Source organism: Pezoporus wallicus, unplaced genomic scaffold, assembly GCF_028554395.1.
Source record: "Pezoporus wallicus isolate ANWC-B61680 ecotype Strahan unplaced genomic scaffold, APGP_CSIRO_Pwel_v1 scaffold_2584, whole genome shotgun sequence".
In the NCBI taxonomy this organism is placed as follows: Eukaryota; Metazoa; Chordata; class Aves; order Psittaciformes; family Psittacidae; genus Pezoporus; species Pezoporus wallicus.
Window position 1 is genome coordinate 6965929 of NW_026642851.1, and position 26474 is coordinate 6992402.

At 37.1% G+C, this 26474-nt stretch overlaps 1 protein-coding gene across 5 annotated transcripts; it reads right to left on the reverse strand.

The window, feature by feature from the left end:
• Positions 1 to 741: 741 nt before the first annotated feature.
• NSUN6 (NOP2/Sun RNA methyltransferase 6) lies at positions 742 to 25299 on the reverse strand. 5 transcript variants are annotated; one of them, XM_057432562.1, is made up of 12 exons: positions 25220 to 25241; positions 22660 to 22754; positions 21747 to 21902; positions 20299 to 20378; positions 19006 to 19115; positions 16439 to 16592; positions 14798 to 14879; positions 13659 to 13778; positions 12293 to 12437; positions 10341 to 10489; positions 8474 to 8599; positions 742 to 993 (listed from the first exon to the last, which is right to left on the reverse strand). In XM_057432562.1, the coding sequence occupies exons 2-12, from the start codon at positions 22732 to 22734 to the stop codon at positions 829 to 831; spliced, it is 1362 nt and encodes a 453-aa protein (XP_057288545.1). In that variant the 5' UTR covers positions 22735 to 22754; positions 25220 to 25241; the 3' UTR covers positions 742 to 828. The 5 variants fall into 5 exon arrangements, with proteins under 5 accessions (XP_057288545.1, XP_057288543.1, XP_057288544.1 ...); XM_057432560.1 differs by lacking the exon at positions 742 to 993 and adding an exon at positions 4129 to 5544 and having other exon boundaries at positions 25224 to 25299; XM_057432561.1 differs by lacking the exon at positions 742 to 993 and adding an exon at positions 4129 to 5544 and having other exon boundaries at positions 10341 to 10486.
• Between the last annotated feature and the right edge of the window lie 1175 nt (positions 25300 to 26474).

Genomic DNA, 26474 nt, shown 5'->3' on the forward strand with positions numbered 1-26474 from the left:
GTAATGCTTAAGGAATGTGTGGCAGAATTTCTGAGCACTGAGCAGTGGATGAAAACCGTGGAGTAGGTAGCCATATATAGACAAATAAATGAGAAAATAAAGAGCATAGTCCAAGCCCTAGTGTTTAAGTATGGGCTATGTATTGATTTATGAAATATAAATATCACAAAATAAGGCATGTCCCAATCCAGCTAATGAATCATGTTTTCTATAGTGCTGCTGATTATGTACAGACAACATAGTAACACCACATGTATTTCTTAGGCAGACTCAGTAGGTTTTTATTAGCCTTGCTAAGATACTTTCTGTCAGTTACTGTTTTATGAGTGATAAATCATTTGTAATGTGAGCTTGTACTACACATATTGCATAATAGCACCTGCCTGCTGAGCATTACTTTGAAAAGCACTTTAATAGAATTATTTCAGTAAGAAGCTTTAAAAATACTCCAACTGGAGGACATATCAAGGGTTATTGTGATGAAATGTCTTTGCAAAGTTTTGCCAATAGAAAATTTAATATTATTGTTTGCATTAGGATATTAATGAGTTCATATTTCCATATGTGGTTTCAGGAGTTTTGAATCTGAGAAATGGTAAAGGTCCCAGTGAGCTCCAGAGTCGTCTTATGTATGTGTGGTACAAAGCAACCTGTAAAATTTCTGTTGAAATGAGCTAAAAAGATAAAACCAGTGAGACAGAAGGAAAGAGGGGAAGAAAAAAGAGTTAAGTGATACATAGCTCTTGGCAGCTCTTGCTCTGTATTTTTCTAAAGAATTTCAGTATATGGAAGGAATGGGATACATTTTAACAATTACATGTATATATGTTAGATGTTTACCTTATTTTTGTATGTCTTTTCAAATGAATACACATCAGTACTGTTCAGTAGCCCGAGTCTATCCTTTATCAGTTGTTTAGTGTCACACAAACACTGTGGAAAAAAGAATTCCTGAGCAGGGACTGGAGGGGGTGAGAGTAACAGTCTCCAGACCTAGTAAGGGACAGACAGTGGGGATGAGTAAGCAAACAGGTTTGTGCACAAAGGCAGCATCAATTAGAATTTAAGAGCTGACAGAAACTATTTTTAAATCTACCCATAAATTACTGCCTAGATATTAAAATAGTCTTCTAGAATACTCATGGATTCATATTCTGTCTGGCATCAGGAGTTCAAAATTTTAGAGTTCCACAATTTTTACTACTTAAGGTGTAAAATCAGATAATTTATCCTAAGGATTTAGCCCCAATTAACAAAGAGTGGTTTTAAACCCACAGTGAGTTTGAGTGGTGTACCTGGTTTCACAGGTATCTGTAAGCTCTTCATCTATAGTCCTTACTGTAATAGAGGAGAAGGAAATGAAATTTCACTCATCAAACCCTGAATAAAAGCAGAGACCTATTTTTACTTCTCCTTACATATGTGGTTACTTACCCTATACATACAGTTCCTGCCCGGGTCTAATACCCTGCCCTTAACACTTACTGTCTTTTATGAATTTGTTAGTAATTGCCTTCTTTAAGCTCTGTTGGTTTGTGAAGTCATGCTTGCATTCTGTGACACCTGCAGAGGTTTTAATGTGATCCATCATTCCCTTAGCTGGAATGCAGTGATCCATCTGATTGCTTTTAATCAGTGTCTATCCAAAGTAAAAAGATTCTTGTAAACCACCTCCTGTGTTAGTTACTAAAGCCTCTTAAAGATTTATTTTGGTTCGTGGTTACATTTGATCTCTGACAGCTTTAACGCATCAGGCTGGAATCTATTTCCCAGATGCTTTCCGTCCACGAAAATAAAGCACATTGCAAAAAACTATTACATAGTCTAGAGAAAGAACAGAATTTTTTTTTTTTTTTTTGGAGTGTAATATAACATTTCTGGTGTACATTTACTTATATTTATTGGTTTATTGTTTATTGCAGATCTTTCACCAAAATTTTAGTTCTTCTATTGTCTGTAAAGTATGTGGATGCCATTTTTATTGCGAGTGTTTTTAATCAAATGTTATTCAATCAGATTTATTGCTTGGCAATTTGTCTGTAATTTATTTCTCCACTTCTATATAACAAACTGTTATATATGAGCTTACAGGAGTTTTATAGACAGTTTCTTTTTATAACATACCACCCTAGAGACGTGTTCCTACACAGCTCAAAAAAAAAAGATTTTTATCAGATATAATAGAGATGAAGCTGATTCTTCTAACTCATCCGTGTTCTCTTTTCTTACTTCATTCTTACCACTTTTATCTATTATGCTTACCTACTCTGCACTGAATTCTAGCAGCAGAGTTGGATTTGCTCATCAGTTTTCGTAGTGATGAACAATTAAACATAAGAAGAAGGTTCTTTATGGTTTAAACTACCCACTCCAAAGTAATTTCTTGTTGATAACCATCACCACTCTATTTCTTACTAAAAAATTTCCTTTTCCTTAAAAAGCATATGAAATCATATGATCTAAAACTTGGTGGACTCCATGAGACTGAAACAGGAAAAAGCTGTGTAATAATTTCATACTATACTAGGCTGCCTATTTTAATACTTTATATTGACAAAGAAAGATAAATATTTATATTTGGCACTATTACTAATCACTATTTCTGCAGACAGAGAAAAATACTTTTCAGGCTTTCTTAAAGACAGAATCTGCATGCCTAATTATCTATTTTGTAGGGTTAATCTTTACAATGATAACTTTTTTAATATATCAATATCTCATATAGTATATATATAAATATATACATATATTTAATTGTGCTTCGGCACCAACTGCTGAAGCATAATGATTCAGTGTGTAAAACGTTATCAGGAAAGTAATCCTGTTATGTATTAAAAATATATATACACTATCAGAATTGTGACTTTGGGAAAGTATTCCTACACTTCTAGTTAAAGTCACAGTAAGGTTAGAAGGATAAAGAAAAGAGAAAAAAGAAAATAAAAGGTAAAAAAATAGAAAAAGAGAAAAATAAAAAAGAAAAGAAAAAAAAGGAAAGAAAAAAAAGGAAAGAAAAGAAGAACAAAGAAGAGAAAAGCAAATAGGAGAAAAGGCATATATCCAACTTCACTGATCTGATTTAGCCAAGCCTGTAGTCAAAGGAAGTCCGCTGGAGCCTTTAAGGGATGATTTGGAGCATCTTAATTGAGTTTCTGTTCTCTTCCCCTCACCATCACCACTCCCCAAATTATCAATGGAGAGAGGGGCCTAGGGGAAACAGCTGAGGCTTTTCCTTTTAATATGCTAAGTGTTCTTTCAAATAACTCTAATAGTTAAAGTTCAGGTATCAGTAATATTTTCAGGTGAAGTCTGGTCTGCAATTACACTGGAATCAAATACAGTCAGTTATTTTTCTCCCCTTCCCCGCTTCCTGCCGCCCCCCCCCGGAAACTTCTCGTATAAAATCAAGTAATACCACCTTCTTGAAAAGCCTGTTTATCATTCAAACCTAAAGAAATCGGGGCAGGTCTCAACAAGTCTTCCACTCACATTCAGCAATCTTAATTCTTTCAAATTCAGTTGCAAAATCCTACTACTGAAACTGGAGGCAAAGTTCCTTACTTTACATGCATACACAAATTTCAGTATATAGTCTATGTGTGCTGATCAATGTTTACAAAATTTACTTATTCTGCAAAAAGAAAATGCTTTTTTACTAGTACTGAGGCAAAGATTTCAACATGTACTTACAATAAAAGTCTAATCCCTTTTGTTACCAAGTAATTATTTCAGCCATATTTAGATGAAAAAGACTAATTTATAGTATGAGCTTTCATGACTCTGAACAGGATATCTCACCTACTACTGATGAAATCAAAATTATTTTAAATCTTCTTTAGACACATTGTGGTTAATTGCAAGGAGTGACCAACGAAAGCAGACAAGTACTAGACAGGAATTCCATCCTCCTATTCTGCTAGCGTAAGCCTTCCAGAGGATGTACTAGTCAACTGTGGCAGAAGGGACATTTATTTAAGAACAGTAGAAAACATATGGTATCAAAACATTTACAGCAAATATAAGTAAACAACCAAACTACTGAGAAACAGAATTGTAAAGATTGTTTTGTGAGCAAATGCAAAAGTACTTCTGACAGTATAAAGACAAATAAAAGAAGTATCAATCCAACCAAATAATCGTGTGAAAAAACAGACATTTTCCAGATAATGCTTTTAAAAACTGGAAATCGATGATTAAGAGGAAAAACTAAACACACACAGATGTCAGGTTATGTTTTTGAATTGTGCTTTTTCTCTCTGATTTCAGTGCTGTTGTCAGTTCCAGCAGTACTAAGAGAATACTGTTCAAACTGGAACTGAAACAGAATTTTCAAGTACATCTAATTTAAAAAAAATAGATTACTAAATCTTTGAGCAGTGTATTAAGGCAGTTGTCATTAGCATGCTACCCCAGTTTCAATTTTCCTATGATTTTAGCTGGTGATGCTTTCTAACCAGTGAAGAGTCAATATTCTTAGTTGTTTGAAAGGTGATTTGCAACATTTCAGATGGTTTTATGCATTGTTTTCTGTCTTTTGATATATTAATCACAACTGTAGCCCCTTCTGTTGCAAATGTTTGATTTTAAAATTGTCACTTGTCAGCCAGTCCAATAGGCTATTTCAGAACCAATACAGTTAATGCATGGGAAGTTTGATGTTGAAACAATATTTATTTACATTCCCAGAGTGAGATGGTTTAATATATTCATGCTGCTATAAAAGACATGCTACAAAGCCTAATCGTATTTTGTGTATATACTATGTGTACAGAGAATCTTGCTTGTATTAAAATAAAAGAGAAATGAGGTTCTAAGTATCAATTTATAAAACAGTTCTTTGTAAAATATTAGTGTTTCGTGAAGAAACGTTCATTTAATGAAACATTGCCTACTGGTAAACCTCCATAGAAACAACCTTTTCTAAGTTTCACAATAATAGTTCCCATCTATTTTTTTTTATGTTTGCATTTCATAAATTAGCTCACTTCCCCTCCAGAGAAACCCCTTCCTACACTTGCTGCACTAGATAAGCTACTCACACAGGGCAGACAGCAGTGTGAGTGATCATACTTGTCATTCATGCACTGACCTCCTGTAAATTCAAAAGCAAATGCAGACTTAAAAATGATGCTGCCCTTCCCCCAGACATGATTTTCTTTCTGCAACCTGTGGCTCTTTCCCAGCAGAACAGCTGGCAGATTTTATGGCTGCCATAGCAACCCTGCCGTCAGCGCGTTGGCTTGGCAACGTTGCAGCAGTGAGAAACACACTTCATGTCTCAACTGTCCATAGACGCACAGAGGTATTTTTTCAGGTGCCATTCTTAAATGCTTATTTACTGTTTGATTTAATAAACTTTGCAATAAAAAATCCTATACAGTCCTTATTTGCCAGTGAAATCAGATCATCTTCCCTGAAATCTTGCAAAGAATTAATATCCATTCCTTGTAATGTCACAGCAGATGGATCAAATCTCTGCAGCAGCTTCAACTGATCAAGTGGCAGTCCAGCTCCCCTCATGCCTTCTCCTCCAATGTGAGGCTCCTTTTTAAGCAACAAGGAAAAGCAAGTTATTGCATCAGTAAAGTTCTTAAATGCCCTATATGTATTCTGGTAAGTATATGCAGAGCTCCCTGTTCACATGGACAAGCTGGGTGTGTATCATTCATACCAGGGGAGGATTTAAAAGTAATGTGGCCCTTCTTTTCTTGGCTTCAGCTGGCCAGAATGTATAAAAGCATACATATAAGGTCCAAATTACTTTGAGGAGGTCGTGGTGCACCCTATTCACTTCAGCCCAGGAATTTAGCACACTTACTTAGGACAGGTGTACGGGTTTAAATCAATGCATTACTCAAAGGACAGAAACATCACAAGAAGGTTGTTATCACCAGACAATAAGGTCTAAAGGTTTTAAGTTACTACTTTTAAATGACGCAGAGCTTCTGTGTACTGACTGATAGCTACACGTTAAGTCAAAAATAGTGAATCCTTAGCCAGTTACCAATATACTCAGTAACAGTAGTAGAAATAACTGGATTCTTCACATTAAAAATTCAACTGGAGACTGAAAGCCCCATACCAAAATACTTTGCCACCTGAAGAGCTATTATTTATTTTGGAAGATGAAGCAGCAGAAAAATGTCAACTTCAGATTTTTTTTCATGTAATTTAGACTAATGGGTAAATGGGACTACTGTTACATGTGTAGGTATACGACAGTAGAGAAAGATAAAGGGAACAGTTTCACTATCTGAATTCAGGAGATAACATTTGGCATCAAAATCCTGGAGAGGAGAAGGGCTTAAAATCACTGCCCTTTTCTCAGTATTTCCTGTGAATAGCCTTGACTGCTTCTTGGTATAAATATACCGATTCCTGGAAAAACCTGATTCTTAAGTGGACTGTTCTTTCCATGCATTCAGTAAGAAGATACAACAAAATGTACAAAAGCTGGCATTGCAATATCAAAAATGAGTTTCCTTTGTAAATCTAGTGTAGTCTATCACACAGCCTACCACAAAGCACTTTTTTTGAGCCATCCCACTTTGCTAACACAAGCTCACCCAGTCAGCACATGATGCGATTTAGTTGCTTAACCACATACTGTATGCTGTAAAGCTGGGCAGCCGAGCATTTGCAGCCTGATTCTTTCCTTCCTTTCTCCCAGCAGGACTTCAGTGCTTTCCAGGTAAGAGACAAAAAGAGGTGTCCCTTGCAAATTGAGAAAAAACAATATACAAAGGGAGACAAGGATAGCAACTCATAGTGGATGGAAAGTTAGAAGCCTAGGGAAAACACTACTACATTGCGTCAAGCAACTTGCTCAAAGACAGACCAGTTTTCTCCTCTACTTTTTCATTTTTCCTTCCAGTTAATTTACTGCATTTAAGCTGATATACAATATCTATCTCTCATGTAAGCCCCTAAGAGGAAGTAAGTAAGTCTGCACAGACAAAGGATCAACTGCCATGCAGTAACCTCCACCTACGAGATCAACACCCAAGGCTCTGTCTCCTGTTCATTCCTTACCTAACATGATTCCAGGACCTGTTGCTAATTTGAGAAAATGGGAGACACTTAATTGATTATATAAGGAAGCTTTCACTGAGAGACTAGAATAATATGAGAAATACATAAATGAACATAAGGTAAGTCAACCCTAGAGTGCAGTTCCTGTTCATTGGAAAAGATCACCTGACTACCAGGGAACTGGTTGTAAAATACTGCAGACTTTCTGTGGGTAAACAATTCAGTATCATCTCATTTAAAATATACTATAAACAAAGCTTAATTTTTACAGATAAGGCATTTGTGTGCGAAAATTAGAGCTTTATTCAAGACTGATATTACTGGTGAGAGGAAGCTTATTAAGCAGGAATTAATCTTGCATTTGAGTTAACATGCCTTCTGTTTTGCTTTATTGATCAATCAAGGACAATTTTTATGCTGTTAGGTAAATGTATAATCTCAGTTGAAACAGCTGGAACTAAAACATTCCTAATAACTGGATGGTGAGAAAACAGGCGGAAAAACCCTGACACAATTTTTTAAGAAAAGCTTCAGTTCTGTTAAATCTTTACCAGCCTTCATACAATTTTTCATTGTACATCTGTTGTATATATTTTTTAAATTTCAGTTAAAAGATGCATCTAAACTTCTTAAGACAGATGCAAGTCATCACAATATATAAGTTAGCTAAACAGGTTAGACTCTTCCTCAAACTATGGTGATAAACAACTAATGCACCCAACTCACACATCAACAAAGAGGAAGATTGACGCATATGGCCTGATGATAAATTCTTTCAAGGTAGTAATAAAGGTAACATATTTTTTAATGTATTTAGTATAGATAAAAGATTCTACTATCTCCCTATATATTACCTCCTCCTAGACTTACTTATTAATGGTAGACAGTGACTCTAAAAATGACAAGGTACATTCTTGGGACAGTGAGACTGAAATAAATTTGTTCCCTCATTCCTTTACATAATGCAAATATAGCTCCCATACATATTAAATCCTCCTTCCTCAAAACATAAGGTTCTTTCCATTTATCTCCCATCCTTTAGGCAAGTCTTCACTACTTCAGTGGCATTAATAAAAAATTTTTCACCTCTTCTGTGAATGTGCAAAAAAAGATAACAAAATATATGCATTAAAGAACAACTGCAAGAGAATTTTTTACCCTGTCTGAACTATCTCTTGTCCCTTTTGTGTTTTAAATGACTTGTACAAATCAAAACAACTATGGCACACAGTGAGAAACTACTTAACGATCCCTAAATGAAGCTAAATTAAACATGTAAATAGATCTGAAAGAGCCTCAGAAATGCTTGTGTTATTTCTATCCACAGCAGTTAAAATTGTCTGCAGTGAAAAAGATTTATTGATAGTAAATATAGCGTGTATCTTCACAGTGCCAAAACAAGCTCACTGGATTGTGTGAAATACCCTGAAAACACTATTACCTGTGGCTGAAGCTGGAGGCATGGAAAAGTTTTCAGGGCCCAAGCAACTTGCTCCTCATTTTCAGAGAGTGTAATTGTACATGTACTATATACTAAAATACCTCCTGGTTTCAGCAATTTCACTGCCTGCAGGGAGAAATAAACACCAGTTCAGCTTATTTTTAAATGCAAAAACTTTCATATTAAGCAACACTAACCAAGAAACCATTAAGCTATAATATGAAAACTTAGCACTTAATTAAACTCAAATCTTTCTGTCTGAGACAGGCATTAGGATATTAATTCTTCTCAGGAAATACAGTAAAGGATCCCACGGATTACAAAGATTCTTCTTCCCAAATCAGCATTATAGCTCTTGCAGTTTATTAATGCCATTGTGATGATTCATCTTGTAAGATTTGTTATTTGTACAGCTCTGCATATCCCATACAAATTAGTTCTGTTTTCATCACCTGCTGCCAGCCATGTATACACAGTATTTTTATCAGCGATATTACATGTCAACTGTTTCCACATATTTGGCATGGAAGCTATAGATAACGCTGCTTTTCAAGCTGTGCTTCCCTCTGAATACATATAATTCAGCTTTAGAAAAGCTTCATGGAATCTTGTCTTTAAGAATCAGCCCAAGCACACCTCTACTAGCATGAAAAATACAGCCTCCTGGCTTTGTACTCCACCTCAGACCTCATGCAGTACCTCACAGCACCACTGCATGGGAGTTCTATGCAGTGAACTTACAAGAGTCTGTGCTGCTGCAGACAGAAGACTTTAACCTGCCCCATGACTTACTAGAAACTAAAAGTGATGAAACTGAAGGAATGAAAAAAAATAAATCATAGAATACCAGGTTGGAAAAAACTTCAAATATCACCTGGTCCAACCTTTCCTGGCAAAGCATGACCTAGACTAGATGGCCCAGCAGCCTGCCCAGCTGAATCTTTAAAGTCGAACACTTGAGGAGTCCACCACTTGACTGATAAGATTATTCCAATGGCTGACTGTTCAATCAGAATCTCGCCAGGAGTAACCTGTACTCAAAACTCTTCACCTCTTCCATGTTAATCCTTGTAAAAAGGGTATCTCCACATCCTTTGAAGTCACCCTGTAAATTCCACAAATGGTGATAAGGTCTCCCCTGAGCCTCCTTTTCTCAAGGCTTAAAAAACCTGGTTCTCTCAGGCTTTCCTCATGGAGTAGCTTCCCAATCCTTTGATCACCTTTGCAGCCCTTCTTTGCATTCTTTCCAGCCTGTCCACATATTTTTTGCATAGCAGGGCCCAAAACTGAACACAGTATTCCAGGTGTGGCCTGACAAGTGCTGAGTAGAGTGGGACAATGACTTTATCTCTGCTGGTGTTCTTGTTGATATAACCCAGCATCTTGTTGGCTTTCTGTGCTGCAGCAGCACACTGTTCACTCATACTGAGCTTGTTGTCCACCAGGACCCCCAGGTCCCTTTTCTACGAGCTGCTCCCAGTCAGGCAGATCCCAGCTCCTGGACTGTGTTTTCCTAGGTGCAAGACCTTACACTTGTCCTTGCTGAACATTGTAAGTTTCTTGTTAACTCACTCTTCCAACCTATCCACTTCACCCTGCACAGTGGCTCTCCCTTCCGAAATGCCCACTTCCCTGTGAATACAAAGGGTTTTATTTACTATAACTTACATACACCTTTCCCATGCTCCAGTGAATTGATTTCACCTAGCAGATATGGTGCAGCTGAGAGGTTAACTGGATCCTAACACTTCTTTACTTAACTGTTGAAAAGGCAGGGAAAATGAGGTACCGTTTTTCAGTATGAAGTTTTATGTTGCAAAAGCATTTATGGTCAGTATAGCTCATCTACTCAATGATTAATACATACCACCGTGAAAAGCTTGCGCTGCAGTGGTTTGTAAGAGGTCACTTCCTTTAAAGTTGATGTATAAGCCATGTTTGGTCTCTGCCCCATCCCACTACATGGAGCATCAAGGAGAATTCTGTCAAATGACTCTGGTAAGAATGGAGGTCCTTCTGTAAAAAGCAGTAATGCGAAATGTGGCTGGTTTTTACTTTGAGACTTCACCATAGATAAGGACAAGCTGTTACTGTATCTACAGAACATTTATGCTATAGATGATAGTGTCTCTCAGCTGGAGAGAAGTCTCAGCATTGCTTGTGGTAGATTTCATCTTCCAGAAAACCAAAAAGTTAGTTCTGTGAGCTCAAACAATACATGATCTCTTTAGGCAATAAGATCTTTTTAACCTTAATAATTCAAAAGTAAAATGTAAAAACGATCAAACAAAATGTTGAAATATGATTGGTCAGAGGTGCTGGCTACAGAGTTGTACATATAGGCTGCAATGAACCAGTCAGCTCATAACTGAATCAAGTGTGCAAATCTTCACAAAGAGAAGCCTGCAATTAAGGCAGCCAGTAATAATAATACTGTCTATATAATAACTATTTCTTGCAATGCATATATTTCTGTAGAAATAAAGCACTTCAAAATAACATGAAATATTACATGTTCTAATATGTGACATGTGCTGTGCCCACAGCAGAACAATTCAGGAAACAAGGATTGTGAAGACAAGAACAGTTTTTGAATATCACCTGGATAGATAAGGGAGTATGTAACTTCTGTTTGCAGAGCCTATCCTTTCACCTGAATCCCACTGACTCAACAGCCCAAAAGTTTCTATCGCCTCAGGGCTACAGAGACACTTCAGATCAGCATCACCAAGACAAAAATGGCTCCATACATATATCTGTGAGTATCTAATGAGGAAGAGAGACATACATATATGCTTTACCTCCCTTCTTCCTTCAGTTCCTCAAATATTCAAGCTGGGTTACAAGTGAAAACAAGTGAGTGACTTCACACTACTACTACCTAGCTTGTTCTAGCACTACAAAATGAGTCTATCATCTATCTATGTCTGATCCATTACTAAAACGTTCAAAATATGCCATGTCTTACTTGCAGGGACCTACAGAAAAGCCTTCATAATCTCTCAGTAATACAGCTAGCTCTTGTTCATCTGTGTAAGTGCTACATACCACCTACAATATTTTATGTTCACAGAAAGACTTTAAGAAAGTACCTTTATTCCTCCAAAGCAGAAGTAACAGTAAGGCACAGAGACAGTGAAGGTGAATTATGCAACCTGATTCCTATTTAGGCTAACCAGTGACTGGGATAATATACAGTGAGAAAGAACAGCATACTTTGCACAACAAACTAAAAATAATCAAGACAGAAGATACCACTTAAATCATTCCATCATGGGAACAGAACCAGTATCATAAATACAGCACTTCAGAAAAGCAAATTAAATGAACTTAAAATAATACACTGTGCTTCTATAGAACTTTCTCTTGAACAGCTGAACAAACATCAATGAACTAAACCTTGCAGCACTCCTGGGAGTTAGGTATTAATAACCCATTTTACAAATAGGATTCTAAGGCAGAAAAGCTGAACAATTCTGCAAAATATTTTTTTCTCTCAGAGTAAGTAAGTCATTTCAGAGCATGGGGTTAAACATTACCACGAAAGAAGGTTTAAAGCTTCTTCAGTCTTTGATATTATCTGAGAAAGAAATGCTCTTCCTTTGAGCATATTAGGTTGTGATAAGGACAGATAGTTTGTGTTTGCCTCATGGAGAAGACGATCATCACAAAAGACTAGAAAATAAATGAATTCACAGTGCTAAAGCAACTTAAGTATCTGCCAAGATTTTAAGGACTTGCAGACCTGTGGCAGTTTTAACACCATTAGTGCAAAACCTTAGTATTTTATTCGAAAAGCTACGACCCGAGTTACATTACCTGGTTCATCCTCTCTCTTCTCATCTGAAAGTGCCTTTGTTCCATCATAGCAAAAAGCCTTAATGCAATTCAACTGCAGCAATTCAGCATTCTGCTTAATTTTTTTGACCTTGTTAGCTATCTTGTCCATGGCTATTACTTCACCCTGAAAAACAGATGAATTCTTCACCAGATGCATAGGGATTAAATGGATGTGAAGTTCCTGATTTCCTTCCCCTGCCATGAGCAGTGCAACGAATGAAGCTTAGTTTTCCCTGCAGAATTTTGTTATTCTTAAATCCACACTCACACAGCCCTTGTTCACCCATATTTGCCATGATACGCTCATCAGGCTAGATACCAGTCTGAAGCTGTGTGCATTCTGACTGGCACTAGATGCATAGTCACTCCCCAAGGGACCCTATATTGTGACTAATGGCAAGTGGGGTTTTTTTGCTTGTTTCTTTTTGTTTTGTACTGTTTTGCTGGGAAATAGGTTAAAATGGAATCATTTAAAAGGGGGTAGAAGTCTCAAATGCACGGTAAAATAGGTCAACAGATTTTAAATTTGCATGGAGATGGTAAGAAACATGATCAGATCCAGCTCACTGCTGAGGAAATGAGGCCCACATCCATGCCTCTGGCTTGCTCAGGCTCAATATACTGTTAGAGTTGCAGTAGTTGTCACTCAAGTTACTTTGGGATATACAGTAAATACTAGAACAAATTTTAGATGTGGGGGTAGAGGAATGACGATTACGCATTATTCATTTTATGTAAGATTTCTCTTTTCCTCTCCCAAGATAAATCAAAACACACACACACCACTATCTGCTAGATGAAATCTGTAAGCACAAAGAAAAGTAAAAAGTAGCATCAGTAAAATCCAGAACAGAAATACCATCTTCAAGAAAACCCCAAAGGCCACAGTCTTCTACTAGACTGGCCATAGCAAACAGAACCTGTTGAGAAAACACGACAACTTTTTTCTATTTGGTGATGGCACTCTAGGGGCTTATGGAAGGGTAACACAACTAAGATAGTGTAATTACTTTTATTTTAGTTATTAAACTGTTCTTAACCCATGGGCTTTTACCTTTTTTTCCAATTCTCTTCCCCACCCCACTGGGGAGATGGAGAGAAGTGAGCAAGAGGGTGCATAGTACTTAGTTGCCAGCTGGGTTTAAACCGTGTGCTGCTGCTTCTCACCTATCACTGTTCAACCTATTGCGCATTCACACTAACAACTGATTGTGCTTCAAAGTTAGATCTGTTGCTAAAGCAGTGAACTTGCTACACAGGCACTGTACTGTGGATAGAAAGAGGTAACTCCTTCTCCTGAGAGACTCTCAGAAAAAAGAGCAAACTGAAAGACGTCTTCTCTTACCTGATCATGCATTAATGCTGCAAGATGAGTTGTTTTTCCTCCAGGTGCAGCACACATATCCAAAATTCTCTCTCCTGGCTGAGGGTTTAAAATATGGCTCACAACCACAGAAGGCAAGTTCTGTCAAAAAAAAACCAAAACAACAAATAAGGGAGAATTCAAACCTTATGTCCTCTATCAAGTCTTTTGTATCAAGGAATGACAGACTCGTTGAAACAAAAATTCATTCAGCAGTGAAGATACCTATGATATTGCTTTCAGATCCCTAGCGAAAATGAACTATTGCAACTACATAAAAGAGACAGTCAGAAATCTGGGGTCAGAAATCTCCAATGGCTCTTTTTTTATTTAAAGCTTTATATGAAGATCTATGACTGAAGTTTAAGGGTTCATGACTATGGAGACTACAGTGCTAAGAGTCAAAATAAAATAAGCTGATACTATCAGAGAAACTGAGCAACTCTGTATATTACAATTATTTTACACTGGTATTTACTGGAACATTTACTCTATGAACATACTGGTGTAGTATAGCAACAAGCAGTAAGATCAACAGGCAGGAGTTTAAACTTGCTGAATTAAGGTACTGAGAAGCTGAACTGTGCTATTAATGGTATAAACATAGCAGATGCATTGAAGAGAAATAATATGCAGTAACTGTTCACAGTACTGCATTTTACACAATATGGCAATACGCTGAAAGATTCTCTTTAACTTGGTTCAACACAAAGATACAAAAACCTCTTAAAGTTGTCTTTACTATGTGTTGTCTTTGTTTAGCACAGTGTTCAAAAAAAGTCACAATAATTCACCTCACACATGGCAAATTCAAGCCAAAAAAAGCTGGAACAAAGGGTTGTAAACAGTGGCACAAATTCCAGCTGGCAGCCAGTCAACAGTGGTAACTGAAAGTTACTAGAAGTATCTGTGCAAAAAGAATTTTAAGTGAGTATTTAAATCACTTTGAAGTCCCTTACTATATCTCAAATGCAGTATGTTTAAACACGCAGTTACTGATTCCATTCTAAATGGTTTGTTTTCTTTAAACCCAAAGAGTGAATTAGGTGCCACATTTATAAAGTAGAGAATATTCATCATTCTGCAAATAGTACAGACTTTACTTTTTGTAATAAACATACCTGTAAAAACAATTGACTAGGGAGCACATTGTCAAAAGAAGGACTAAGGTAGACTGGCTCTACCATTCTTATGCCCAGCCCACTGAAAAACATGAAAAAAAAAATAAATCAACTACTCTGATTTATTATTTATAACAGTATTCAATTAAAATCATTACGCTTACAAATAGAAAATTGGAACAATAATCTCACAAAAATAAAAACATATATAAATCAACTAAGAAAAATTACATGATTAAGTTGGGTAAACCAGAACAAAAAAGCTACTATGTTATAAATTGTAAATAGCTGTAAAAATTTATTTTTATAAAAATTTTTATTTTTTGTACACAAGACAAACTGAGATCTAATCCAAGCCTTGATAATGTAAAGAAATGCATTAAACCAGACTGTGTTAATTTCAAGCTATAACTGCTTTTGGCTAGCCATGTATGCACTAGGGAACTGGCATATGATTTCTCATTTAGGTCTTCCTCCATTTTCCTAGATTGGTCTGAGATTTCAGATTTCAGTAACTAAAGAAATGCTATTTCAAAAACCTTACTGGAATATTGATTAGCCTGCAACACAAAGGTTTGAGCTTAGAAGCAACCTAGAAATTTTAAATATGGTTGAAGTTCTGACAAAGATTTCACTAAGACAAAAAGAAAATGGCCAACAAGACAAACAAGGAGAAAGCAAACTTGCAGACACCAGATTTTGTGTTACATGCTGCCACTCCCTGTCATCAAGTTAACGGGTACATCCTACCACTACTTCTACTATATTTGAGCTCTAATGTATCAGAAATTCTCTGACAGTGTAATTTCTATCTTTTTATTTTTTTAACTAGACCCTTTGTAGTTTGTTCTCAGGATGTGAAGTCTTGGTCGTTAATCTAATGTCCATGCTCTTCTACCCTGCTTTTTGTATGTATTTTAGTATAGCATACCTTAGTATTTTAGATGACAAGAGAACAAACTGTATGCTTTGGCAACAAAAGAGAAAAGCAAGTAATCTTGAAATAGGCAACTACCTTGGCAAATGTTTGTTTGTTGGTTTGTTTTTTTTTTAAGGTATCTGACCTTATGTTCTATCCCCTGCTCCACCAAAAAAAGCCTTTACAAATATTTTTAGGAGATGAGAGAAAACAGCAAGGCTGTACTTCTGTTCCTTCCAAATAGGAAACTGTTCTGTTGATATAGAACAATTTACTGAAATGCAATTTTTCCATAGTGAGAATGTTTGTCACTTCTGTTTGTTCTACATTATTGAAGTTATATCCTACATAAATTCTGAAAAGGCTCTCATTCCTCTTCTCCTGCCTCCCAAGTAAACTGGTATCTGGTACTACCCTGAAACTAAATGTTGAGTCTTGTAATACTTTAGTACTTTGCAGTACTTTTGCAGTACTTTAATCAGAATTGATATCACACTACTGCTTCCTTATTTTCGGAGTTACAGAAGACAGCAGGAGGCACAATTCTATTATATTCCCGGAAACTAACACTTCCTAAAAATTACTGGAAATCCCAACATGTAACACAGGTCTCGGTGAAAGCCGCCTTGTGTTTTATAAGTGGTACTGAGCATTTCAAAATGTCTTCCTGTATTCCTTCCCTTTGCAGTTATAGGTGTATATTGCAGTCACTATGGACTTACTTTAATGGGCCCTTTGAACTAAAGATTTCACTGCGACTCAGTTCGGAAATCCCATTTCCAAGGAAAACTTTGACTCCTTCAAATTCTTTGGCTCCTTTTTTACATTTCCCTTCAATATCTGAATACACAGAGACCAGATCTCCAGCTTTCAGAACTGCACAAAGAACGGAAATTTTGAAATTAATATTATACTTGACAAGACTGTAGTGACCAAATAATTCAGGTTTTTCAGTAGAGTATGTACTTCAACTCCTATATCATAGCAAACTTTAAACTTTCTTAATGTTATAAAACAAAAAGACTGATATTAAGATTTGAAAGAGTAAACGGTGAACAATGGCTACTAAATGACCAGAGCTATTGAGAGACACAAGGTTACAAATCAGACCATGCGTCTTGTTCTTAAAGAGGCCAGACAAATCTTCAGAGGTTTTTTATCACTGCATGGTCACCTGTAAGTTCTAAGCACACTCCTCAGGATTCAGTCCTCTGTGTATGCTCCAAGCCTGCAAGCATCACTTACTGTACAAAGGCAGTAATACTAAATTTGTCCAATGATCTCTCAATAGCTAGATACACAATAGCCATAGCTGCTTCTTCTGCAACTACTGCTTTGATACAAATGACTATATATTCTTGATGAAATAATTTTTCTGGTGGTGCTCTCTTCGCTCTAAGGCAACTGCTGTTATCAATAATCCTCTAAAAGAGTTTTACATCTGGAATTAAATCCTTCAGAACAGTAAAGTATGTAAATACACACCAAATTTTAAAAGTTGCCTAGGGACTTTAACAAACTTTCTAAGCTAGAACAAAAAGAGATGGAGAAGAAAGATGGTTTAGGTGATTTTTTATAATAGTAAGCAAGCTCTATGCACTGACTGGCTGAAAAAATAAGCTTAAAAATAAAGGTCTCCACTGTCAGCAATAAACAGTTTTTAAAAATTATATTCCTGATGTGTCAGACTAGCCAAAGCAACAAGAAGATACGACAAGTAAGACTAATGGCAGTTCAGTGTCCCAACAACTCTCTGAAGCATAGAACAGCCTACTGTTATGGTCTGCTTAAACTTCACTGAACAAAACTTGCAGCAATTTAACTCTTCCATTAAGCATTTTTGCAGTGATTTTTTGCAGTATTCAAACATAAAGGATTTTATTTCACTCTCTTCTGACAATCGTGTTTTTGAAATGCATTAATACTGTGCATGGCTCTTTAGCTTTTTGTAGCTTATACTGGCATTCTATAAACATAGAGTCTGATTAGTTAAATTAAACTCAAAGCCCTCTGATAATTAGTTTACCCTCATTTGGGTTTCAAGTTCAGTGATTAAGTATGTTTTCTTGCTGTACTCTTTTTTTCCCTATTTAGACCATCTGTGCTTAATACAGCCTTATTATAGTTGGTCTCAAGTACGTAGGATGCCATTTTATTTTATTTTATTTTCCTATCTGCAATTCCCCTGAAGTGTTTCTAAAGTTTTATAGTATCTTTTATTTTCTTTGAATTGATGTTGCATGCATAATTACATGCAGCAATTATGATAAATCACTAGTTGACTCAAACAGGGATTTGAATATTTATGAGGTTGTCTAAATAAGCAGTTTCAACAACTGCCATGGCAATATACTTATTTCATTATCATTTCCTAGAATGAAAAACATCCCTGTTCAGTGAATTGGACTTAAGCACATGCTTGAAACTTCTTGAAGGTTTTTTCCTAAAAGGGAATGAAGTTAAGTGGCTAGATAAATGCTTTCCTGACTCACTTTGTTTAATAATAAGACCCATGATGACTAGTAGATCTCATCACAATAGAATAATGAGGTGAATCATCCAAAATTATACTGATTTTACATAAAGTTAATTTGACCTTTAAATAAAAAAGAAATAAGCTGCTGAACACCAAGCATGCATATGTAGATTTTTTTATACTGGCCCATCAGGCACTGAAACAAAAATTTCCACTTTTTAAAAAATCTGCCATTAAAACTGAAAATTTTTCTCATCAATAGAAACTTTTTGTTAGATCTCTCACTCATAAACAATAGCAAATGAATTGCCAATGGATTTTTAAAAAAATCTATTTTTTTAGATCTCTAACTTAGAATCTGACAGGATCATGAAGGCAAGTGTCTTTGTGACTGAATAAAAAAAAAATAATATATCTGAAAGTAGTATCTATGAAATAATCAACATGCATCAACTTATCATCCAGATGTATCTGTTGTGGCATTCCTTTTGTTCTTTTTTTACAAGACTGGCAAGTGGTAAAATTCTGTGGGTTTATTCTACTGAACATTCATACTAAAAGTTTCAGTGTTCAGTAGTAAAAAAATCTCATAAAGAGACATATTTTACTTTCAACATGCTCTTTAAAATTATTTTCAAATGAAAATAAGAAACTGAAATCCTGGACAACTAAAACTTCTGCTAGGAATTACATATTGAAAAAGCAACTGTGAATAGGAAGAAAAATGTCACCATTTATTGGAAACTGTCATCAAGTGGTGACATTTTTTCTGTCCTCTTTACAACTTAAATTGGTGTATTATAGAATTCTTACATCTTGAGGTAGATATGATTCCAGGGACATAAACATGTGCTCCTCGAAGCACTGCATATCCACACTGGGCTCCAACAATGACTTCAGATGCATGTTTTTTTAAATCTCGCCTAAAAATACAAAATGCAGTTCAGTTTAAATAAAAAAAAAAAAAAAAAAAAGAGAAAAAGCATACTTGAAAAAAAATACCCTGCAAATGAAATCTAGTTCATAAATACTGGTTTTGTCACATTATAATAGACAGAATAGTTAACTATCCTGTATTAGATTGAAAAGAATTATTTTAGTCCCAGAGGAATCAAAGGAAGGAGCCAAGAAGGAAACCAGTCCTCGAAATAAAACATATTCTGGTACATTCTGCCACTATTATGAACCTGATGCTAGAATACAAATGAATTATACTGAGATGGAGAAATAATCTTCTATCCCTTCCTAGACCAGATGATTGTAAAGTGAATTTTTTGTGTTTAACAACTGCTAAATGTTTCTATAGTAAATGTGTTGCCAAGTGCTAGGAACTCCACCAGAAGAACTGTGAACAAGATGATACATAATCAAACTTACTAAAATGTAAACGTATTTGAATATAAATAAAACTGAATGTTCAGAGAAAGATGCTACAAAAGAGAATTGACAAAGAACAAATAAAAGAATTAAATGCTATTTTAGAGCCTACAGCATTTACAAACTGTTATGAATCTCTATGATATAAACTGAATCGTAAGCATGCTAGTCTTCATTATGAAAATATTTTAAATAAAAGGCCCATCAATGAATTCAACAAAACAGTCAAGAAACTCCATAGGGGCAGACACAAATGCATCATGGGAAATACCCAAACACATCTTAAGAATAAAGAACAAATAGTCACTTTGTAGGGGATAAAACTGATTGATGAATCCTTTCAGATTAATGATACAGTCTCCCTAAATTCTGCTCTGGACTTGATTCTTGTGGAAGAAAACCCTAGCTGTATGTAGCTATAGTTCATATTCCGCTGCAAAAGTTTAGTTCTTCTGTCTGCCACTCAGCTGGCTTTCCAGATAGGATGTACATAATGTTACATTTTCCATATAAAAGCTCTCGTCAATAAGGAGAGATCTCTCTCTCTGTTTTTTTACATATTTTAAGAACTAAAACTCTCACCTGGTTAGGGTATGTACTGTCCATTAGGTCTTAATATAAACAAACTTGTGTTTCATTTACAGTGAGTTAGTTATCATAACTGTTTAACAAGAAATCTGTAAGTGAAATATGAGTTATGACATGCCAAAAGACTGGAAAATTTCAAACCTGGGTCCAATTACAGGAATTAATAAGATGTCCTGGAGTTTCGGGTGCTCAAGAACTGGAACACATAGTCCTTTAAATTGCTGTTTCATTAGAAAACATAATTATTAAGCAACAGTAAAAAATCTAATACTTAATTGCTTAATTAGACTGAAAACTATTTTTCCAATTGAATTTATAGCTGTAGCATACAAAAAAATCCCCCCAAAGTAATGAAATAGTTAAAGAGAGGCTGGGTAATAGCATGTTAAGGAGACACTCCATGTTAAAAATACTGGTGTAAAAGACATTTAATATATTTAATAAACTGAGAAATAACAAGGCGACAAAGGGATTCACTGAGAAATTACTTCAGGGAGTGGGACAGTGTTCTGACACTCATAACCCTATCACTTTAAAAAGATGATGTCTTCTCGCTGAGTCTTCTAAAATATAAACTTAAAGCATGCAAAACTATAAATTAATTTGTATCGTATAAGTAAGTATTTTCTCTTAAGAAAACAATCCATGACCATACTCTTGTTAAACACTGTTACGTGGCTTCCTTTTCTAATGTAACATTTCAAAATGAAAAGTTTGTAAAAACCCAGCCTTAATTATGTTTTCAGAAAAACATTTTCCCTTGAAGCAAAATATCATACTGCAATACCCATTTTCAGACTTCTACAATCAAGCTAAAATTAGCATAACTCATTACCATTCCAGCCAGCAGAATACTGTCAACTGCCTCTGCATCACAGAAATGTCTTGGCTCCTGTCATACAGTAACTCCCTGTACTCCCACTAATATTAATAATTTACTTAAAGAAGAACTGGATATTTTTAGACAGAGTGAAGATACAGGATACAGTTTCATAATAACCTACTTCTTAAGCATAATGTCTTACGTATTATCAGATAAAAAAATGTTTAAGGTAAGTAAAAATCCAGGAAATCATATAAAGATTAAAAACAGGTTAAAACCCAGAAAATACAACTGCAAGGCATCACTCTGGCTTCCGTTTCTAAAACACGCAGATTTTCCCACTTTCCTGAACAGTTTGTGCAATTAGACGTACAGCCATTCTCCTTTAATCTTAAAGTGTTCTAAACATGCTGAACACTGCATACTGAACTACAATTTCTATCTCTTTGTACCATGTTATCTAAACTTATAATGGCTTTACAGTATTTACCACAGTAGTACCCCAATCCTATCTAAGGTTTGGATCTGCCAGATGAAAAAGATTCGGTTGTCTTTTCCCTCTGTTATTGCTTTTCTTGAATGTATTAGATGATACTGCATGACAATAAATTTACATTTAATGATGACAGGAAGTCAATATGATTGCATAATGTTAATACTAGTGGACATGTATTAAGTTATAGTTTCCAGTAATGAAAAGCTCTTAGAATCAGGCAAAAGATGAAATATCCTGTTATTTTTGCTGTAACAAAGAAATTGCACAAACCTTCTGGATCTCTTCAAACAGCAATTTTTTCACATGTTTCACTGAGGCCAAGTGGGTATTAACTCTAACAGCTGAGAAAGCTGGTGGATGAGACAGATGACTTAAGAGAGATTGGTATTGACTCTCTGCCTCCTGTGTACCTAAAGCAGTGATAAGCTGAAAGCGAAAGAAGAGGTTTTATATATAAGAGATTCACACAGCAGCCTCTTGCTCAATGCAAAAAAAAAAAAAAAACCAAAAAAAAACCAACCCAACAACTGAATAAACATTCTGCAGAAATGGAGAAATATGGCTGTCTGGTATGCAGTAGTGAGGAATGTCTATGTCTAGAGGCCAGATTCCAAAAACCTCATAAACTTACTGAGAAGGAATTGCTGGAAAACCGGTAGCATTAGCAAGACCATTGTAAACAGGCTGCAGCAAGTACCAAAAGCAACTCCCAGCGAGCTCTGTGATACTGTACAGTCTTACCAAGATGGAAGAGTAGATTCAAAACTGTGAATTAATAAACTCTTACCCCGATATATAAAACTGTCATTTCTGCATTCTCTGACATTAGGAATTCATAGACTGCCTATAGTATTTTTGGTTCTACACTACAGCAAGGGAGTATTTCCTGTCAACATTATGTGATTAATAAGTCGTTAATTTTCTACGACATTTCTTCAGTGGGGTCCAAACCTGAAGTCTCAGATTTATGCTAAATTGAGCTTAAACATTTTTATATTACTTTGAGCCAACAGGCATAAAGAATAATTCTGTATTTTAAAGAGAACTGTATACAACAATCTGTGTCTAATGTGGAAATGATACTTTATTTCTGGCATTGAAGTCACACAACATATTAAATCAAAGAAAAATTAACAGTGCTCAATTAGTGAATATTTATTGATGTAATATCTATTTCACATACCTCGTTGTTTCTAAACACTTTGGTGAGATACTCTTCAACTTCACGTTGGAAAAAGATTTTGGGGAAAAAAGACATCTTTCTTTTGTTTTTAAAATCTGCTGGTAAAAAAATGAAATAAGCAAAATATCTGCTTAGCAGCTTTTATCATATTTATAATTTTATAAGTGTAACATAAAATTACAAACTAAGCTGCAGTTTCTGATTCTTCTGGTTTAATAATGTAATTTTACTGTTCTCAAAAATCCAAATACTGCTCAGGATATGATCGTAACACTACTGTTAACTGCATTTCAGAATATGTTCATTAACATGGTTAGCACTTGCAATCACCTTATAATGAGGCTACTGGTTTCCTTGCTGTCACACCTTTCCCAGCCATACCTTCCCAGACTATTCTATCAGTGTTTAAAATGTGAAGAGAGCATCACAACCTCCAAATCGTGTCCTGTTAAATCTCTCCTCGGTATCCTTATCCTTGGGGAGAACTTGCTGTTTAGTCCTAGAATTAATTCACAAAGGCCCCTCACAGAATTTAGCTTTGACTCTTCTAAGTCACTTCTTTGAAATTCTTATTGTATTACATCATCATATCTGTTCATTTCTACAGATAATCTTCTAATTTTTCACTGTCAGATTTCTTTTTCTCAAGCTTAACGTCTTAGATTTCCTCTGTACCTGAAATTATCCAAATATCCCTCATAATGAAGGGACTGTTTTAATTCCTTCTGAAAGCCCAACTATAAAGTTCCTATGGTAGTTCCAGCCCTGATGCAGCTTTTAGTCTTTCTCATTATTCTCTGTTTATTTTTCTCTGTAGGTAATAAAATAGTTATCTTCCCAAGTTGTATCTGCACACCCCTATATTGCCTGTATATTGAAAAACTATATATACTTCAGTCTGAAATAAGATTTCCTGAAAAAAATAATAGTTTGTTTACACCAACATAAGTGGAGGGAAAGTGAGAACACCCCCTGCCACTGAGGTTTACTATATCCATAAGGATAAATCAGAAACTTCGGTATTCGTTATATTTGAATAAGAGGCTAGCTGTCACTTTCATCATACAAACTCCCCCTCTCCACCATTTTTTTTTCTATATATATTTCAGGTCCAGCTGAAGTTTTAATGCTAGAAGAATGTTACCTTTTTATCTTTAGACGTAACTTTTGAGCTCAAAGGCAACTTTCAGTTTTATCAGTAGGAGTTTCAAGTTTTATTTGCAAGATTAGCAGCCTTTGAAAGAAAGAAATTGTAATGGAACGAATTGTGAACCCTAACAGTGACTTTGGTACTAACATTATGATGGTATATTTTTAGGAAATTAAATAGGTGTTTTATGATGACCACAGAATCCGACAAAATGACTGAGATGATCTCACAATTATGTCTTCATGGAAAACCAACCTGACAGTCTGTTGGCAACAGGACTTGTTTCTACCTATTTTAAGATGTGACAGAGTGCCACCATGAAACACGACCCACCAGGTGGTCAGAAACAGAAGTTCTTGGTCAAAACCACTGTACACAAAGGACAGAACTGCAATGAAGTTCTCTAAATGTGTTATAAAAGGGCAGCTAGCCCCATGATACAAATTAACAAGACAACTATGCCAATAATGCAGAATCGCTATCGCTTGAAATTTCGTACCAAAATAGAAAAGCTACAATGTGTTAGAAACCACTATCCTTCTAAACAGGATGGGAAATATATTAGAATACATGACATTTAATGATGGCCAACCGAAAAACAAGAACAAACCCAAGGAGATTTCACTTCTCCCTGTAAAGATGGGGTAGATGTCACACATAAGCATGATACTTCTAACCACAGTTAATGAATACTTTCGAAGCAAAGCTGAAGAGGGAGACTGTCAGTGCCTCTTCAAATACAAGAGTTGGACTTCAAACAGAACTAGCACGAGGCTGCTTCAAAACCTGCACCACCTTGCTGTTGTTTTTTTTTTCAGACCTGCTGTGCTGTACGCCCTGCCCCAGGAACGGCTTCTGTCAGACTTCAGAAGGGAGCCCTTGAAGGAGCATCACTCCCTGTTCACCATCTCCGTACAGATTCCCCTGTGCCCCTGTTGGGAGCTGCCGCGGTGGATGCGCTGCCGGACCAGGGCTTTGATCTAACTACGTGAATAAGCACTGCAAGCTGTCAAACGTAGCCACCGCCCAGCCATACCGAGTAAGATTTAACTTTCAAACTTCCTCCTTTCCCCACCCCTTCCCACACGAGGAAGAAGCCGGTTCGTTGCTGTGGGAAGCAGAATTTGGGGCTCTCTCCTTCATTCCCCATCAGCCCCGTTTCTGAACACACCTCGGGGAGGGGCTGGGGGGAGGCACTGCGCGGCACCTCAACCCAGGCTGCGCCGGGAAGCGGCGCAGCTCAGCGGGATGTTTCTCCGCTGCCCCCTCAGCCCCGGCGGGCATTGAGAGAGCCACAGACGAGGCCCCTCGCCGGGACGCTAAAAGAACGGAGCACGCCGAAATCGGGCCTGACCGTGTCCCGCCCTCCAGCGGCGGCGCGCTGACCCCCACACGCCGCCTGTCCCGCACCTACCGCCGCACACCGCGCCAATCCCTCCTCCTCCGGCGCAGCGGCAGGAAGTTCCGCCTCTGCCGCGGCAGGGTTTGCTCGAAGGCCGAGAGGGTGTTGCTGGCTTGGCTGTTACTATGGCCCCAGACGTGCCTCAGACGGGTGGGAGTATTCCAAAGCACGGGGCCGACAGGGCTTGCCTGATCCCCGGCCGGGATAAGCAGCGCCCTCACAGCTCCTGCCGCCGGAGGAGTTTGCCCCGCCGCCAGATCCAGCTTTGCCGCGGCGCTGTGGGCTGGGTCGTTGCAATGTCTTCCTCCCTCTCTGGGGTATCGAGCTGTGCATTCAGCTGCTAGGATCGCAGACGGCAGGTACCTGCGGCAGAGCGGCGTGTTCCCGCCTTATGGGGCAGCAGCGAGCTTGCGACGCTGCAGTAGTTCGCATCACAAGTTCGATGTACAGCTTTGGTTCATAAGGAAACTCTTAACAAAGCATTCCTGACGGAGTTTTGGGGTTCATTTAATTTTGCGGGTTTGTTTTCGCCTTTTTTTGTGTGTGTGTGTGTGTGTGTCCCCTGGTTTTGGCTGAAATAATTTTCTCCCTAAGAGCTGGTGCAGTGTTGTGTTTTGGCTTCAGTCTGAGAAAAATGCAGATAACACACCGATGTAGCTAAGTAGCGCTTACCCTAATCACGGACTTTTCAGTCCCTCATGCTCTGTCAGTGAGAAAGGGCACAAGAAACTGGCAGGAAGCAGAGACAGAACACCTGACCCAAATTAGTCAAAGGTGTATTCCCTACCGTGCCCAGTACATAAACGGGGAATTCATCCGAAAAGCCAGATCGCTGCTCGGGTCAGGCTGGGGGTTGGTCGATGGATGGTGAAGAACTGTGTTGTACATCACTTGTGTTTAATTTTGGGTTGTTTTTTGTTTCCTTTTGATTTTATATTCTCTCCCCTTGTTGTTTCCCTTAATATTACTAATAGTCTTATATTGTACTTAGTTACTAAACTGTTCTTATCTCAACCCCTGATGTTTACATTCTTTCGATTCTCCTCCCCATCCCGCCCGGGGACGGTAAGAAAGAGGGGTGTGAGCGAACGGCTGCGTGGCGCTGAGTTACCGGCTGGGCTTTAAACCACGACATGTTGATTTTGTTTGGGGGGGGGGGGGGGCGTTGGTGCCCTCCTGCCCCCAGCGAGAGCAAGCTTAAACGCTCCGTAGGCGTTAGGACGGCCCCTTGCGCTGTGAGGCCGTTGGCCGGTGAGGGGCGGT